The 17,500-nt window shown below is 38.7% G+C and overlaps 1 protein-coding gene and 2 non-coding genes across 6 annotated transcripts in view; all 3 read left to right on the top strand.

The window, feature by feature from the left end:
* LOC106874027 (rhodopsin, GQ-coupled) overlaps positions 1-14,644 on the top strand; it is a 37,076-nt gene extending 22,432 nt beyond the window's left edge. For 2 of the 4 annotated variants that reach the window (XM_089343041.1, XM_089343040.1), the window contains 2 exons: positions 6,832-6,898; positions 10,441-14,644. In XM_089343041.1, the coding sequence (XP_089199167.1) occupies positions 11,903-13,033 (1,131 nt within the window). In that variant the 5' untranslated portion in view covers positions 6,832-6,898; positions 10,441-11,902 and the 3' untranslated portion in view covers positions 13,034-14,644. The remainder of the gene's footprint in view (positions 1-6,831; positions 6,899-10,440) is intronic. The other 2 variants (XM_089343039.1, XM_089343042.1) reach the window with 1 other exon arrangement.
* Positions 6,339-6,410, top strand: Trnap-cgg (transfer RNA proline (anticodon CGG)). The gene has a single exon. It is a non-coding gene; the product is annotated as a tRNA-Pro (tRNA).
* On the top strand, positions 7,227-7,298 carry Trnap-cgg (transfer RNA proline (anticodon CGG)). The gene has a single exon. It is a non-coding gene; the product is annotated as a tRNA-Pro (tRNA).
* Positions 14,645-17,500: the final 2,856 nt, after the last annotated feature.

Below are 17,500 nucleotides of genomic sequence, written 5' to 3'. Positions count from 1 at the left end.
AGGGAACAAACACACAAATACACGCACATAAACATATATATATATATATATATATATATATATATATATATATATATATATATATATATATATATATATATATATGTATATATATATATAGGACAGACTTCTTTCAGTTTATGTCAACCAAATCCACTGGCATGGCTTTGGTCGGCCCAAGGCTATAGTAGAAGATACTTGCCTAAGGTGCCACGCAGTGGGTCTGAACCTGGAACCATGTGTAAGAACCTGGAATCAGTGTAAGAGATAAGAGATTGCTCCGGGCTTGCACTAGGCAAGAAGCTGAAATTGTTTTTGGCCCATCACACTCCGTGGACCCTAAGTAAGGCATGTGTTAAATTTGAATGAAATCTGTTGGGTAGTTCGCGAGTTTTAGTGATGCACGCATACATACATACAGACAGACACACACATTCTTAGTTTTATATACATACATACATACATCTCATAATCACACAAACGTTACATCTAATTTGATTGAAACCAAACGACGATAAAATTGTCTACTGTTTCTCTGTGACGCAAACGGTGGGAATCGCAAAGATGAAAAGAAGAGAAAAGAAAAACCGAAAAGCGAAGAGAAAAAGATAAGCGCATTAAAATAAATGAATACACAAACGAACAAACAAAGGAGTCTTGCAATGTAAGAGCCTGCCCTTCTTTCCTTATAATGCATTTTTATAAAGAGTATCTTGTCGCTTGATAATGTTCTGTGTTTGTCTGAAAAGGGGAAGTCGTCTGTTTAGAAAGAAGCGGCCATGATGGCTGAAGCAGACGTTCACAATTTATCAACGTGTCGTTTTAAGAAGAAAAAGATGTTTTAGACGTCGATTGATACAGACAGTCACACAGTTGTTGGTATTTAAGGGTGGAATTAAGTAGGAGATAGGGGCGGTGGGCGGGCGACTAGCAAGAAATTTAAGACCTTCAAAGGACTGCCTTTTTTTTATTTTCTTTTTGGTTAATGGCAAATTATTAGTTCCAAGTTTATCTCGTATGACGGAGATGTCAAATAACTTAATTCACTCGATACGGAAATGGTTGTGGACATATATATATTTATATGCCATTACACACACACACACACACACACACACACACACACACACACACACACACACACACACACACACATATATATATATTTATATATATGGCATATATGGCATATAAAGATATACATATAAATACATACATATGCATATATATATATATATATATATACATATGCATATATATATACATGTGTGTGTGTGTCTTGTGTGTATGTTTGTGTGTGCATGTGTATGTGTGTGTGTTTTTGTGTGTCTGTGTCTGTGTGTATGTGTGTGTATATGCGTGAGAGCGTATGTATGTGCGTGCGTGTGTGTATATATATGTGTTCTTGTGTATCTGTGCATGTGTGTGTTCTACTTGTGTGTGTATTCGTGCGTATGTGTTCTCCTCTGTGTGTGTGTGTGTGTGTGTGTGTGTGGCACAAAAGATTTTAATGAGCAAAATATGAGAGAAATCTTGAGAAGACTAGGACAGTGGGGGAGGGGGGAAGATATGAAGAAAGAAAGAAAGAAGGAAGGAATGGAAGGAAAAGGGAGTTTATCTCACCACCACCACCACCACCACCATCATCACCATCACCACCGCCATCATCGAACTCATTATGAGTGTTGTTGTTGTTGTTGTTGTTACTTTAAAAACCGTCAGTTTCATTCAGACTGTTAAATTAATTAGTTTCGGGGCGAACATATTTTCACAATATAAATTCTTAAGTAGGGGGCAGAAAACAAAGTACTCACACACACACACACACACACACACACACACACACACACACACACAAACCGAGGGAACGATCGAAATGTGTTGATTTTGTTTGTGAGGTTTTTTCCGAATGTTTTTTAAGTGTTTTTTTACGTGTTTCTATCTGCGAAATCTTTTTGCAAAAGAATATTCTAAATTGTTCAAAGTTGAGGTTTTCTTCTGATAAATATCTGAATCTTATCTTCTCTTTCGGGTTTCTTCTTCTTCTTCTTCTTCTTCTTCTTCTTCTTCTTCTTCTTCTTCTTCTTCTTCTTCTTCTTCTCCTCCTCCTCCTCATCCTCCTCCCTCTCCTTCTCCTTCTTCTTCTTCTTTCTAATTCAGTATGTGGCGAAGCATTTAGATGACCCATTATTATAATTATGTATATAATTATAGAATATTTTGTATATATATATATATATATATATATATATATATATATATATATATGCGTATATAATGTTTAGTTAGTCTTACAAACGTAATAGAATCCAATACACACACATACTAAGATATATATATATATATATATATATACATGTATGTATGTATATGGCTGTAAGTAGCTTGCTTACCATCCACATGGTTCTGGGTTCAGTCCTACTGCGTAGCACCTTGGGCAAGTGTCTTCTACTATGGCCTCGGGCCGACCAAAGCCATGCCAGTGGATTTGGTTGACGGAAAGTGAAAGATGCCCGTCGTATATATATATATATGTGTGTGTGTGTGTGTGTGTGTGTGTGTGTGTGTGTGTGTGTGTGTGTGTGTGTGTGTTGGGGTGTCTAGGAAGCCCTCAGATAAGTGCTGATCACTTACAAAGTGGCCATCATTCTGAGTGGAGAGGAATAGAAGAGCACATTTAACTCCAGTGCACCAAATGAACGGACAGTACACACACGCGCGCACTCACACACACACACACACACACACATACATTACATGCGTACAAACATATATATACATATACATATGTGTGTGTGTGGTGGGGGGATTTATTGGCTCTGAAGCTACATAAGTGTCCTAAGTGGTAAAAACCTACTTCGGTAACATCACAACCATTACGTAATTTGTGTGTGTATTGGATTCTATTGCTTATGCTTGTAAGACTTAACTAAACATTGGATAGATAGATTGATTGATTGATTGATTGATTGATTGATTGATTGATTGATAGATAGATAAAGAGTGAGGATGGATGGATGGATGGAATGATAGATATATATAAAATATATATACAATGCTTTATATATATATATATATATATATATATATATATATATATATATATATATACATGCATGTATATAATATGTGTGTGCGTGTGTGCGTATATATGTGTGTGTAATTTTGGGGGGACTAATGGGTATGTGTGAATTAGTGTGTTGAGTAAAGCACGTTCGCAGTTAGGGCTACCTGGTGTCAATCCAATAATTCCGCGGGGTCTATTTCAGTGATAGTTAAGATAATGATAACTGATGAAGGAAGCAGAAGATAGATTCGACGATCGTTTCGATTCACCCTGCAACTGTGCATTATGGGTAGGATTTTGTGTGTCCCACTGTGTTGCGTTAATCTGCAATCTGTACAGCTTTGTGTCACATGAGGAACATGCGTAAAGAAGGGAGTGTCCCGCTGGATATAACGAGGTGTCCTAGGCATGCAGTTCGTGTCCGCTGCCAGCACGAACTGCATGCCTAGTGGTGGGGGTGGGGGTGGTGATAATGTGGAAGAGAAGGAAGACGGTGGTGGTGGAGATAGTGATGCTGCTGCTGCTGATGATGATGATGATGAGGGTGGTGGTGGTGGTGGTGGTGGTGGTTGTGGTGGCGGATCGGCGGCGGTGGTGGTAGTGGTGGTGATGGTGACGATGAGGAAATGGAGGGATATGGTGGTGTCGATGGTGTTGGTGGTGGTGGTGGTAGTGGTGGTGGTTATGGTTCTGATGGTGTTTGTGGTGGTGATGATAATAACGATGACGATGAGGAGGAGGAGGGAGAGGAGGCTGATCGTGATAGCAGTGATGATGATGATGATAATGATGATGTTGGTGATGGTGGTGGTGATGATCTCATTATTACTTCCCTGCCACCCACCCATCCCCCGCCTCATTTGAAATTCATTTCTATTTGTAATATCCCACTTTGTACAACTGTAAGTATTTAACTTAAAATCCGTTTGATTTTTTTAATTATCCATTGCCGTTTTTAATTTATTTCATCATTATCATCATCATCACCACCACAACCACGACCACCGCCACCATCATCATCATCATCATCATCATCATCATCATTATTATTATTATCATTATTATTATTATTATTATTATTATTATTATCGAAGGCGGCGAGCTGGCAGAATCGTTAGCGTGCCGGACGAAATGCTTAGCGGTATTTCGTCCGCCTTTACGTTCTGAGTTCAAATGCTGCCGAGGTCGACTTTGCCTTTCGTCCTTTCGGGGTCAATAAATGAAGTACCAGTTACGCACTGAGGTCGATGTAATCGACTAGTCCCCTACCCCAAGTTTCAGGCCTTGTGCCTAGAGTAGACAGGATTATTATTATTATTATCATTATTATTATTATTATTATTATTGTTATTATTATATCGTTTCAAAATAATTTAGGCTATGTTTGTTTTGCATTAATGAGAATAAGGGATAACCTAATTGTGACGAAAAGCTCTTCCTGCCATTTCCGAGGTAATTTTCCGGATCAGGAATAACAATAAAATTGGGGATTCGCCAAACATTTATAAAAATACTTAAAAAGAAGGTTCAAAAAAACAAAAATATTTCCTCAACACCGACCCCCCCCCCCCCCCATCCCTACCCTCGGTTACGGGGTGGACTTTGAAATAATCAGAAACCCTCCTGTTGGCAAAACGAACAAATGTTTCCCTTTTTCCACCACAACTCACGCCAGGGTATATGTATATGTGTGTGTGTGTGTGTGTGTGTGTGTGTGTGTAAATATATACATATTTATTTATTTATTTATTTATTTATTTATGGGTTTCAGCCAAGTGGCTGTGGTCATGCATGCATATATATATACATATATAGGATAGATGTATGCATGCATGTGTGTGTGCAGGTGCATGTACGTATGTATGTATGTATGTATGTATGTATGCATAGATCGAGCGAGCGAGCGAGCGATCGATAGATATATAGATCGACAAACAGACAGGAGAGAGTCGACCTCCTGTACTTAGACACCAGCTGTTAGCAAAGAAAGACAAAACAAAATTAGAACAGTATTGAACACTCCGACTGCACTGTCTTGATCGAATACTTTCCTTTCTTTAATATTGATACGTGAAGATACTCGCTGATTGATTTTGTATTGATTTTAACGGAAAGCAAATAATATAGACGTTAAGCAATCTTGACAAAAAAACGAAATCCAATGAGGGAACCCCTATAATCAGTGCATTAGAATTCTTATGGGGTGGGAGTAAAGGCACCCAAAGGATATTGGAATCCATAGGGGAGCTGCTAGAAATCTCAGAGAGTATTAGAACCCCTAAAGAAGGATCTAGAAACCGCGAAGAGTTTTAGAATCCTTAAGAGAAGGACTAGAAAGCCCAGAGAGCATTAGATCCCTAAGGGAGGAGCTAGAAACCCCAGTGAGTATTAGAATTCCTGGAAAGGGGGCAAGAGACAATGGCGGCTCGAATATAGGCACTGCGGAACTGCAGCCCCACCCCTATTTCCGCTTAATATTATCGATAACATTCAATATAATGAGTTCCTTTTTCTTTAATTATTTCTTTATATTTCTACATTATAAAATCCTTAAGCTTAATGTCAGTAGCCATCCCCTTGTTTATGAAAAAAATACAAAAATCCTTCACAGTTCCAGCGACGCGGTGTTTGACTGTTGTGCGCATGCTCACATGTCCGAGGGAAAGAGAGCACTGAGTGAACAACAGTGCCGACCCCGGTGTTCCGGTGAAAGGTAGTGTTTCTTTTTGACTCCGTCTGTGTTGTGCTTAAAAACGTGTTTATATTCTTGAATGTGATAAAGTGGAGAGTTACATAACAACTCACACAACGACAAAAAAAAAGCAACAACATCTATCGTCATGGCCACGTGCTGTTTCAACCCTGAAGGATCCGGTTTCGAGATCAGGTGTTTCCGTTTCACAAAAACCCACCTCGCTTTTGGAGCCATAAAACACTGCGATACCAGTAATATACGGTGGAGTAGGGGATGGACCTCCCCATACAGCAAAGTCTAACTTCTGTCCTACGTAAACGAGAGGCTGTCGTGAGTGAATGTAATTTATGATAATTTATGTGGGAAAAGACAGAAGACAAGGATAAAGAATGAGAGGAAGAAGGAGGTGATCGTGTGACAGATGGAGGTGTGAGAAGAGAGAGAGAGAGGAGGAGGAGGAGGAGGAGGAGGAGGAGGGGAAGGTAAAAAAAACAGGTCAAAAGACAGTGACATGTCACACGACATTCAGATGGTTCTTGATGATATCTCTATTATATATGGCGATCTTTGTTGTCCGGCTCGTTGGTCTAGGGGTATGATTCTCGCTTCGGGTGCGAGAGGTCCCGGGTTCAATTCCCGGACGAGCCCAAATATAGTTTTTTCCCCCCACTTATCGTTATTTTTAGTAATTTTACTAATACGGCACGGTAGTGAATCCGTGGTATGAGGTTTTCTTTCCTATCACATGGTTCCGGGTTCAGTTCCACTGCGTGGCACTTTGAGCAAGTGTCTTTTACTATAGGATGTGCTTGTATTGGTTCACCACAGCCACTAGATATATATATATGTGTGTGTGTATCCTTGGTTAAATCAGAGGTCGCCAAAGGGGGTCCGAGAGACCCCTTAGCGGGTCGGCGAGGAATTACAGGGGTTGAATGGAGGTTGAAATACTTAGTCAGCACCATGCTCCTCCCTCACATTGATGTTGTCAATTTCAGTAGAATATATTCCAGCAATATGACTTGTTTTTCACACTTTCTAATGTATGTATGTGTTTCTATCTCAATAGGCGTCATCAGCACAGCAACTATTCGATCTTATCGTCAGCTGGAAAGACACGGGAATAATTCAGACTGGTCAGTGATATTTCTATAGGCAACATAGACACACACAGGTATATCAAATACGATAGATATAGATAGATAGATAGATAGATAGATAGATAGATAGATAGATAGATAGATAGATGAAATAACAGTGAAATTTTTCTTTAATCACCGTCGCTCTGCATCTGTAACGTACCTACTGGATCAGTATTGACCAAGGTTGTGGGGGCATAAGAAAGATAAGATGGTGTGGGAAGGGGCGGTGAAGGTTAAAAACAGATCGAAACAAATGCAACATGTTGCACGATATACAGATGACTCTGGTTGATAAGTTTTTATTGTAAGTTTACTAGTGTCTGGCTCGTTGGTCTAGAGGTATGATTCTCGCTTCGGGTGCGAGAGGTCCCGGGTTCGAATCCCGGACGGGCCCGTTAAATTTTATTTATTTTTTTTTTACTTCTTTTCGACATTTTTATGCGTGTATGTGTTGGATATAATACATATATATGTCGTAGTGTCACGCGTACTTAGACAAAAGTACACACACATGTATATGAGGGGTGCTGAAAAGTTTCTGGCTTTAAGAGCATTGCAAAACAGTCCAACCTTCCCAGTTCTTTTACAGGGCTTAGAAAAACTGAAGGACCCCTGCAATAAGTGTGTGAATGTGAGAGGAGAATATGTTGAATAAAATCATAATTAACTGATCCTCATCCTGTATTTTCTTTTACCCAAAGCCTGGAACTTGTCGGCGCCCCCCTCTTGCATTGATCTGCACAATCTATTGCCACTGATAGTCATCGTGCAGGTTATTTGGCAAAGCAAGGCCCTTGCCCCCAACACCATCACATAAGTAAGTGGCGACAAGGTCAGGTGGAGGATGCTACTAGACATCTTTAATTTTGACCTTGCACATAAGCGGCCATAGGATGATGGTCGTTTCTCGCAGAACTCAGCTCTTTCCTTGCGACCCCTTATTCGTCGAAGCGACGAGAGAATCCATTCGGTGAAAAAAATAAACGGTTGATTATATCAACCGTCGTATTTAATTCGCTGGTGCTGTTATCTTTATCAGCCCCACCAGCAGGATTAAAAGCAAACTTGACAAACGCAGGATATTGGACCCGGAATGCAAAGAATCTTGTAATTAAACACCACACACGAAAAGTTTAGAACAAAACGGAAGTAATCAATCCGGTGATCTACCAATTCTGCCAGCTTCCTTCCTTTCTTAATAATCTACGTTTTTTTCATCAAAGGCAACACATTAAAACGCAATGAAGGTCGAATAAATCTTATCTACTTGAATGATTTCCGAGTAAACAATATGTCGGAAGAAGAGAGATGTGTTTTTGAGGCAATGATGAAGAATAAACAAGACTGAAGAAAATATCGTAGAGAAAGTTGAAAATTGGAGGCAAGAAAACAGCAATAAATAATATTGATTAAGTGGTTGTGTGGTAAGTAGCTTGCTTACCAACCACATGGTTCCGGGTTCATTCCTACTGCGTGGCACCTTGGGCAAGTGTCTTCTACTATAGCCTCGGGCCGACAAAAGCCTTGTGAGTAGATTGTGGATTTGGTAGGCGGAAACTGAAAGAAGCCCGTCGTATCTATGTATATATATGTATGTGTGTCTGTGTTTGTCCCCCCATCATCGTTTGACAACCGATGCTGGTGTGTTTACATCTCCGTAACTTAGCGGTTCGTTAAAAGCTACCGATAGAATAAGTACTAGGCTTCCAAAGAATAAGTCCCGGGGTCGATTTGCTCGACTAAAGGCGATGCTCCAGCATGGCCGCAGTCAAATGCCTGAAACAAGTAAAAGAACATAACAAGAAGAATACATCATGTGTGTGTAGCTTCTTCCCATCTGCAAAACATAATTAAAAAGATTTACGTGAAAATCTAATTACTTATTTTACATCTTTTTTATGTTATGTAACGAATGCTTTGCATGCCGGGAATTCCTAAGGGGAACGCCGGTTTTTTTTTTGTTTTTGTTTTTTTGTAATGGAGCGAAGGTTGGTGGGGGAAGTTGTGAAGCGGGAAGTGGTAACATCGTTAGAGCGGAAGTTAGAAATGCCTTGAAATAATTCGTTTCGGCTCGCTGCGTTTTGAGTTCAAAATCGGGCGGCGACCGATGTTTGCGTTTCGTTTTTCCAGCGTTGATTAGCACTACTCACTTTCTATCTATTTCTCTCTCTCTCTCGCTCTCTCTTGCTGCTAGATTATAAGGTATCTCTTTTACTTGTTTCAGTCATTTGACTGCGGCCATGCTGGAGCATCGCCTTTAGTCGAGCAAATCGACCCCAGGACTTATTCTTTGGAAGCCTAGTACTTATTCTATCGGTCTTTTTTGCCGAACCGCTAAGTTACGGGGACGTAAACACACCACCATCGGTTGTCAAACGATGTTGGGGTGACAAACACAGACACACACATATATATATATACATATATATATATACATATATATATGACGGGTTTCTTTCAGTTTCCGTCTACCAAATCCACTGACAAGGCTTCGGTCGTCCCGGGGCGACTATAGAAGTCACTTTGCCCAAGGTACCATGCAGTGGGACTGAACTCAAAATCACTTGTTTGGAAAACATGCTTTCTTAACAACACAGCCACGCCTGTGCGCGCGCGCGTGAATGCAGTTCGTTATACACACGTTCAGTGTACACACACACACACTTATACACACAAATGATCCAGCATGGCCACAGCAACCAATGAAAGAATTATCATTTTGTCTCTTAATCAACCAATTTTTATATATTCTCTCTCTCTCTCTCTTCTCTGTGTATGGTAGGTCTCTCTCTCTCTCACACTCTCTCTATGTCTCCCTCTGTTCTTCTCTCTCTCTCATTCTATCTATCTCTGTCCTCTCTCCACTCCCACTCTCTCTCTATCTATCTATCTATCTTATCTATCTATCTATCTATCTCACTTTACTAAAAATACTGGTTGGTGACCGACTGCTGAATTTTAACCAAAGAACTGATGTCGCTTAAGCGGGTCAAGATTATTTGGTGCACTGATTGTTTACATTTTTTTTTTCGTTATTCTTTCCTTTTTTTTCTTTTATCTTCCCCGTACATCCAATGAAGATTTGAAGGGAAAGATGGTGGCGCGCTTGTTTACATTCTTATTTATCCTACAGTGAGGCTTTCTAATTGATATTTTATTTCTGTTCTTCTTGTGTGTGTATGTGCGTGTGTATCTTTTTCACTTTGATCCGCTGTACTTTCTGCCTATCTATCTATTTATCTATCTATCAATCTATCTATCTATCTATCTGTCTGTCTGCCTGTCTAGCTATTTATCTATGTATCTAACTATCTATCTATTCATCGATCTATCTATCTATCGATTTATCTATCTATCGATCTATCTATCTATCGATCTATCTATCGATCTATCTATCGATCTATCTGTCTGTCTCTCTATCAATTGCTGTCATTGTTTTCGCTGTCATCGCTTTTCTTTCTTTCTTTCTTTCTCCCCCCCCCCTCTTCCTGTATTAAAACTTAACTTTTTCTACGTATTTTCTTCTTTCTTTCCAGATCTTATCCCCCAATCGGACCCAACAACGATGTAGTTGTTGTTGTTGTTACTGTTGTTACGTCTTGGCAGCGTAGCAACACCGACAGCAACGTAAGACCCAGCTGCAGCACCGCCACCAAACACCACCACCACCACCGCCGCCGCCGCGACCATCAGTGACTTACACCAGTAAAATGACAATATCAACAACAACATCAACACCAACGTCATCATCATCATCATCATCAGCAGCAGCAGCACTATCGCCGCCATCGACTCTACCATCGCCATCAGCAGCAGCACCACCACCACCACCAGCGCCACTATTAACACCAGCAGTGCTACTAGTGACATCTATCTGTCAACAGTCACTTCTTCAACAACGATGACGTCATGAGTGTCCGGATAAAATAAAACCGCAAAAAAAAAATATTAAAATTAAAAAAATATAGACAAAGGCCACGAGAACACAACACACACTCTCACATATACACACACACACACTCACATATATACGCAACAAGCACTAACATTGTATATATGTCCGTGTGATTGCGTACACGCCTTTATTCCCACACTCATCCTACGCGGGCAATGCCAGCTTCCAGCTTCTATCTTTATTTTTAGAGATGGAACTGTAATATAAAAAAAACAAACGGAAAAGTATTTATTTAGCTTTCTTTATTTCAAACAATACAAAAAACTTGAAAAATAAACTACAACATCCAGGAAATTGTGGGAGAATTTACGAAAAAACCAACAGACGAAGACAGGTGGTGTAAACAACAAATGGATGTATTAGTTTAACGCTCGGGAATAGAGAAAGTCTTTGACGTTTCGAGCCTACGCTCTTCAACTGAAAGGAACACAGAAAGAGACAAGGAGAATATATATATATATATATATATATATATATATATATATATATATAATTTTCAAGCGGGGTTTAAACAAAGATATGTGTTTTTTAATAGCGCATGAAGACTCTCTGTGTCCGCCATTAGTTTTCTCTGGCCGTCACTTCCACAATCTTGTTGTGTTTCTGCCTTTAGCATCTCTATAACTGACCGGATTTTTGCAGAGCTCTCCCTCACTAATTTCAGCAATCTCTGCCGATAGCTTCCATATAGTTGAGTGGTGTTTGTCCTTTACAAGGCTAAGCTGTCCCCACTTAACTTTTGTAAGTCTTCCATCAGTTACATACAGCTCAATTAACTGCCAATCATATCATTATAGTTGAAAGGCCTTCGTCTTCTATTAGTGTACCATAAGCAAATTTTTAGTGATTATAGTACCCCGTTGAATGCATATATATATATATATATATATATATATATATATATATGTAGCACCCTGTTAAATATATGTAAAACATATACATATATAGTACCCTGCTAAATATACAATAAAGATATATATATATATATATATATATATATACAGTACCTTGCGTGTGTATATATATTTCCATTAACTGTCACTATGAATATCTCAGAAAGTGAGTTTATGGACCTTAATGACAAAAAGGCCATTTTGTATATTCCGGTATCCGTTTATATCGGGGTCACGATGGTTTTAGGGATCCTGGGTAATTCTCTAGTATGTTACGTCTATGGTTGTTTGATAAAACCTACAACGACGACGTGTTTCATATTATTCCTGGGTATCTACGATCTGGTCTGCTGCAGTGTTACTCTACCGATGGAGATAGTCGAGATGAGGTACCCTTATTATTATTTGCCCACCTGTAAGTTCCAACGATTACAAATCACAGCGACTGCCATTGCATCCGGATTCGTTCTTCTGTCCATAGCCATCGATCGCTACCTGTGTGTGTGCAAACCCCAGAAATCGAAAATCGAATATCGCATGGCTGTTAAAATAGCGATTATGTCGGCTGTTGTAGCCGTGATACTCTCGATACCCGTGTACTTTATATACGGTCAGCACAGTTACGAGATCGAATCGAACGTACTCGTAAGTGAATGCTCGTCGGATTATTCAATGAAATCATCAATACTGCCGCAGATCTACTACGGATTTCTGTTAATCCTCTTCGTGGCAATTCTCATACCGTTGTCTCTGCTCTACATATTCATATGGCAGAAACTCCGGCGGCACAAGAAGAGCTCCCCTTTCGGCACCAATTACTTGATGGCTAGTCGCAACAGCTTCCATTGCCTCGCCAGCAACGAAATGTCTCTGATGATGGCCAAAGGCAAAAGCAAGAGCGACCCAACCGTCAACAACATCAGAATCAACCATACTCCGACCAGGAAGGCGACAATTGACAAACGAAACGGCCACCATTTGTATAAACTCCGCCGAACCACTATGAAGCTGTTCTTTACAACCGCCTTCTTCTCCGTCAGTTTCATACCTTATCATATTCTCATGATATACCGGACAATCGTGGGTAACGTTGGGAATTTAATGCCCCTTAGTGAAGTCCTCTACAATCTGTTCTTACGTTCCTACCAGCTTTATACTTTGAACCCGACGATATACGCCGTGTGTGACCAAAAGTTTTGGAAAGAGCTCTGGAATATGTTTCCATTTTGTAAATGCGGTCACAAGGAAGAAAAAGAAGACAGCGAGGAAATTGAAACCTAAAAAAGAAACACAAACAATAATGATAATAATGAGAGTCATAATAATAATAATAATAATAATAATAATAATAATAACAAACAAACAAACACGACTGAAAACAATACCTCCGCCTTCACTAAGGAGGGGGTCATAATACAATGCTGAAAAAACTATGAAGTAAAGTTAAAGAAAGACTAAAAAACAGAACATTGTAACTATTTCATCAATTTGATGTTTTGTGTAGAACTAAATACGATATTGAAACGGTGAAACGGAATGAAAATTTACTAAAAAAGAAAAAAAATTTTTAAATGAAAATTTAATGTGAACGATATCATTGAGATTGTAAAAAAAAAAGAAATAGAAAAAGAAAACGTGATTCTATTTTTCCCTTTTTTCTTATAAAAAAAAAATTCATGTAATTTAATTCAAGTTTATTTATTGTCATTGTACAGAAGTGCATCGAACAACAAGACGTTTCTAGAAAGAATTTGAATTAAATACGTTACACACACACATGCATACATCCATACATACATACATACATACATACATACATACATACATACATATATATTAATTAATTAATGAATGGCAGGAGAACAGGTGTCACGCAATCAATCACCCTCATTGGTCTACGGCTGTTTCTGCGACAAGATGAAGTATACACAGAACTGAATGCTTGCACCAACCTATAGCTTCCTCGGAACCATTAAACATACATACATACATACATACGTACGTATGTGCACATGTTAACGATACCATTTACAGCATTTAAAAGACGGTACCAGCGGCAACCATTGAATAATGTTCGAACGAACAGTTTACAGCATGTAACGAACACGTAAAAACTATGTAATGAACGTGTAATAATGACATGTAATGATATGTAATGATAACAACACGATTTTGTAAAGGAAGCGGAACATTAAAAACATGGCGGACAGAAATGTACGGAGCAGGCACTTTGTTACTTTTCTCTGTGTTGACCCAGATCACACACCCACTGTTTGACTAGCTGGGACTGTGTCCACATAACGAAAGCAATGCAGACAACTGCGTGCGTGTATGTCGGTATGTGTGTGAATGTAAATGTGTGTTTGTGTCTGTGTATATATATATGTGTGTGTATGTGTGTATGTATATACGTACGTACGTACATATGCATATTCTTTCACTCTTTTATTTGTTTCAGTCATTTGGCTGCGGCCATGCTGGAGCACAGCCTTTAGTCGAACGAATCGACCCCAGGACTTATTGTTTGTAAGCCTGGTACTTGTTCTATCGGTCTCTTTTGCCGAACCGTTAAGTTACAGGGACGTAAACACACCAGCATCGGTTGTCAAGCGATGGTGGGTGGACAAAAACACACACACACACACACACACATACTGAAGTCAAATTTGAATCTAGTCAAACCGCCGTGTTTTTTCCCAACCAGTATTAAGAAAAAATCATGGGACAACTCATGTGAACAGAACGACATCGGTGAGATTCGAACTCTCAGCGACATGTTCCCAGCTGACTCACATCTCAACAGTGGGTGCCACCTCATCTTATATTTGTAATTATTTTTTCAATGTTTCTTCATGTAATGTCATTGAATTTATAAAACAACTTAATAACCATCTTCTGTCTTTTTTGTCTTGTTTTTATTATTATTATTATTATCATTATTATTATTATTATTATTATTATTATTATTATTATTATTATTATTATTATTATTATTATTATTATTATATTTCGTGCATTGTAAAAATATAACCATTTTATTACAGATAAATTTTAACAACAGAATCTTGTATAAACTCTGTTTGAGAACTACTTTTATAGACGATCAAATACACCAGTTCGTTCGTTTCACTTTACCTATTTCAGCTTTTCCCTCAACATTAACCGAATTCATTTCACTTCACCTTATTCGATATTTTTCCTTGACATTAAACCATTCCGTTTCCGTTCGTTTCCGTTTATTATCCGATTTCAAATTTTCTCACACCGAAATATAAACTAAAACATCATTTGAACTGAGTACGCCCTCCTTTTACGCCGTTTACGCCGAAATCCTATCAAGATTTCCGAGACGGTTTCTCTCTTGTATTTTGGGTTCCTGCCTCAAGAACTTTGAACTTATATCATACGATCTCTTTGTGTTTTTCCGGAAATTTCCATCGGCAAAATATATATAAATTGACCCAATAAATTTGACAAGTAGATATCACTTTTAGAAGAAATAAACTACTCACTTCTTCCTATCTTTCTTTTCTTCTTCTTCTTCTTCTTCTGTAGCACACAACATTTACACATGGACGCAAGACACGCAGACGACACACATACACACACAGCCTTCACTGACGCAACCACCACATCTGTACTTACGACCACGTACACAACGCCCGACCCAGGAGAAATAGAGAAAAACAACAACAACAATAACCACACACTCAAAAAAATAAAATAAAACAATAATAACAGCAATAACAACAAAAGCGAAAACAACAAGATAGGACAGCATTTCGTCAGCCTTTACGGCCTGAGTTCGAACTCCGCCAAGGTCGTCTTTTACTCTTTTATTTGTTTCAGTCATTTGGCTGCGGCCATACTGGAGCAACGCCTTAAAGAAGTTTTTAATCGAAGAAATCGACCTCAGGACTTATTCTTTGTAAGCCTAGTACTTATGATATCGGTCTCTATTGCCGAACCGCTAAGTCACGGGGACATAAACACACCGGTTGTCAAGTGATGGTGGTGGAGGGACAAACATAGACACAAACACACACATAAATATATATATTTATTTGTTTTGTTTTTTTAGTCCTCTCCTTCAAATACGCCGAGATAGACAGGAGTGACCATCATATATATATGTGTGTGTGTGTGTGTGTGTGTGTGTGTGTGTGTGTGTGTGTGTGTATACATACATACATATACAGATAGAGAGATAGATACATACATATATATATATACATACATATATATACATATATATATTTACATATACAATATATATATATATATCCATACACATACACATCTGTTATATTTTTAACCTGCGTACACGCACTTGCGTCAGGGTGTGTGCGTGTGTGTGCGCGCGCTTAATGCCAGATGTACACACACACACACACACACACACACGTGTGTGTGACGTAGGCATCATCTGTAACTGAAAGGTGATTTCCTTGGTCACTACATAGAAACTTCTTAGTCGAGGTCAAGTATCGCTTGCGATAATGATATACAAGTGTTTCAGAGGCTTGGTCAACATCAAAACATACCACTTCTCTCTCTCTCTCTTTCTCTCTCTCTCGTTTTCATTTTCGTTATTGATTGTATGCATGTATGTAGATATGTATTATGTGCCTATATATATATATATATATATATATATATATATATATATATATATATATATATATATATATATATATATATATATATATATATATATATATATATATATATATATATATATATATATATATATATATATATATATATATATATATATATATATATATATATATATATATATATATATATATATATATATATATATATATATAGGTGCAGGCATGGCTGTGTGGTGAGAAGCTTGCTTCCCAACCACGTGGTTCCGGGTTCAGTCTCACTGCGTGGCACCTTGGGCAAGTGTCTTCTACTATAGCCTCGGGCCAACCAAAGCCTTGCGAGTGGATTTGGTAGACGGAAACTGAAAGAAGCCCATCGTGATACTGAGTGCGACTGAACTCGGAACCATCTGGTTGGAAAGCGAAATTTGAACTCAGAACATGGAAGACAAACGAAATATCGCTAAGCACTTCGCACGGCGCGCTAACGATTCTGCCAGCTCGCCGCCTTGATGATGATGATGATGATGATGATGATGATGATGACGATAATAAAACGAAGTGACAAAAGGGCAGTGCGTGTGCTTTCATTCGCCAACGGATCCACCCAAAATACAGCGGACAGACATACACACTTAACACAGACGTATGTTGTGGGCATATAAGATAAATGAATCTCCCCCCAGTAGTGTTTCTACTCCCATCTAACCACACTCCACCACCACCGCCACCATATCAGTTGATTCCATCACGTTGTAAAAGTAAAAATTCCAATCTCTTTGGTTCAATAGAAACACGTTTCTCCGTGTTTCTAACCATTCCTGTTATTCTTCTTCGTGTTGGATTACCACCGAATGGAATTCTGGCAATTCTTTCTTTCCATTTTTCGAGTACGAAAAACACTGTTCTTACCAATTCCTTTGGCACTCTACCAAAAGATACCTGATTGCTCTCACCTATAGCTTGCCATTCTCTTCGACACCTCCAACCCAAAACCGATCCTCCCCTCCATTCCATCTCTCTCATAGCAAACGTTTTCAACTTTACTTCGGTTTTACCAAAATTTTATTCAAAACTTCTTCCTTCTTTTCCTTCTTAGTTCTGTTCTTCTTCATTTCCTTCTTTTTCTTCT

This window comes from Octopus bimaculoides, chromosome 26 (assembly GCF_046866305.1).
Source record: "Octopus bimaculoides isolate indiv1 chromosome 26, ASM4686630v1, whole genome shotgun sequence".
Taxonomy (NCBI): Eukaryota; Metazoa; Mollusca; class Cephalopoda; order Octopoda; family Octopodidae; genus Octopus; species Octopus bimaculoides.
Note: the sequence above shows the minus strand (reverse complement) of the source record. Positions and strands in the feature narration are given on the sequence as shown.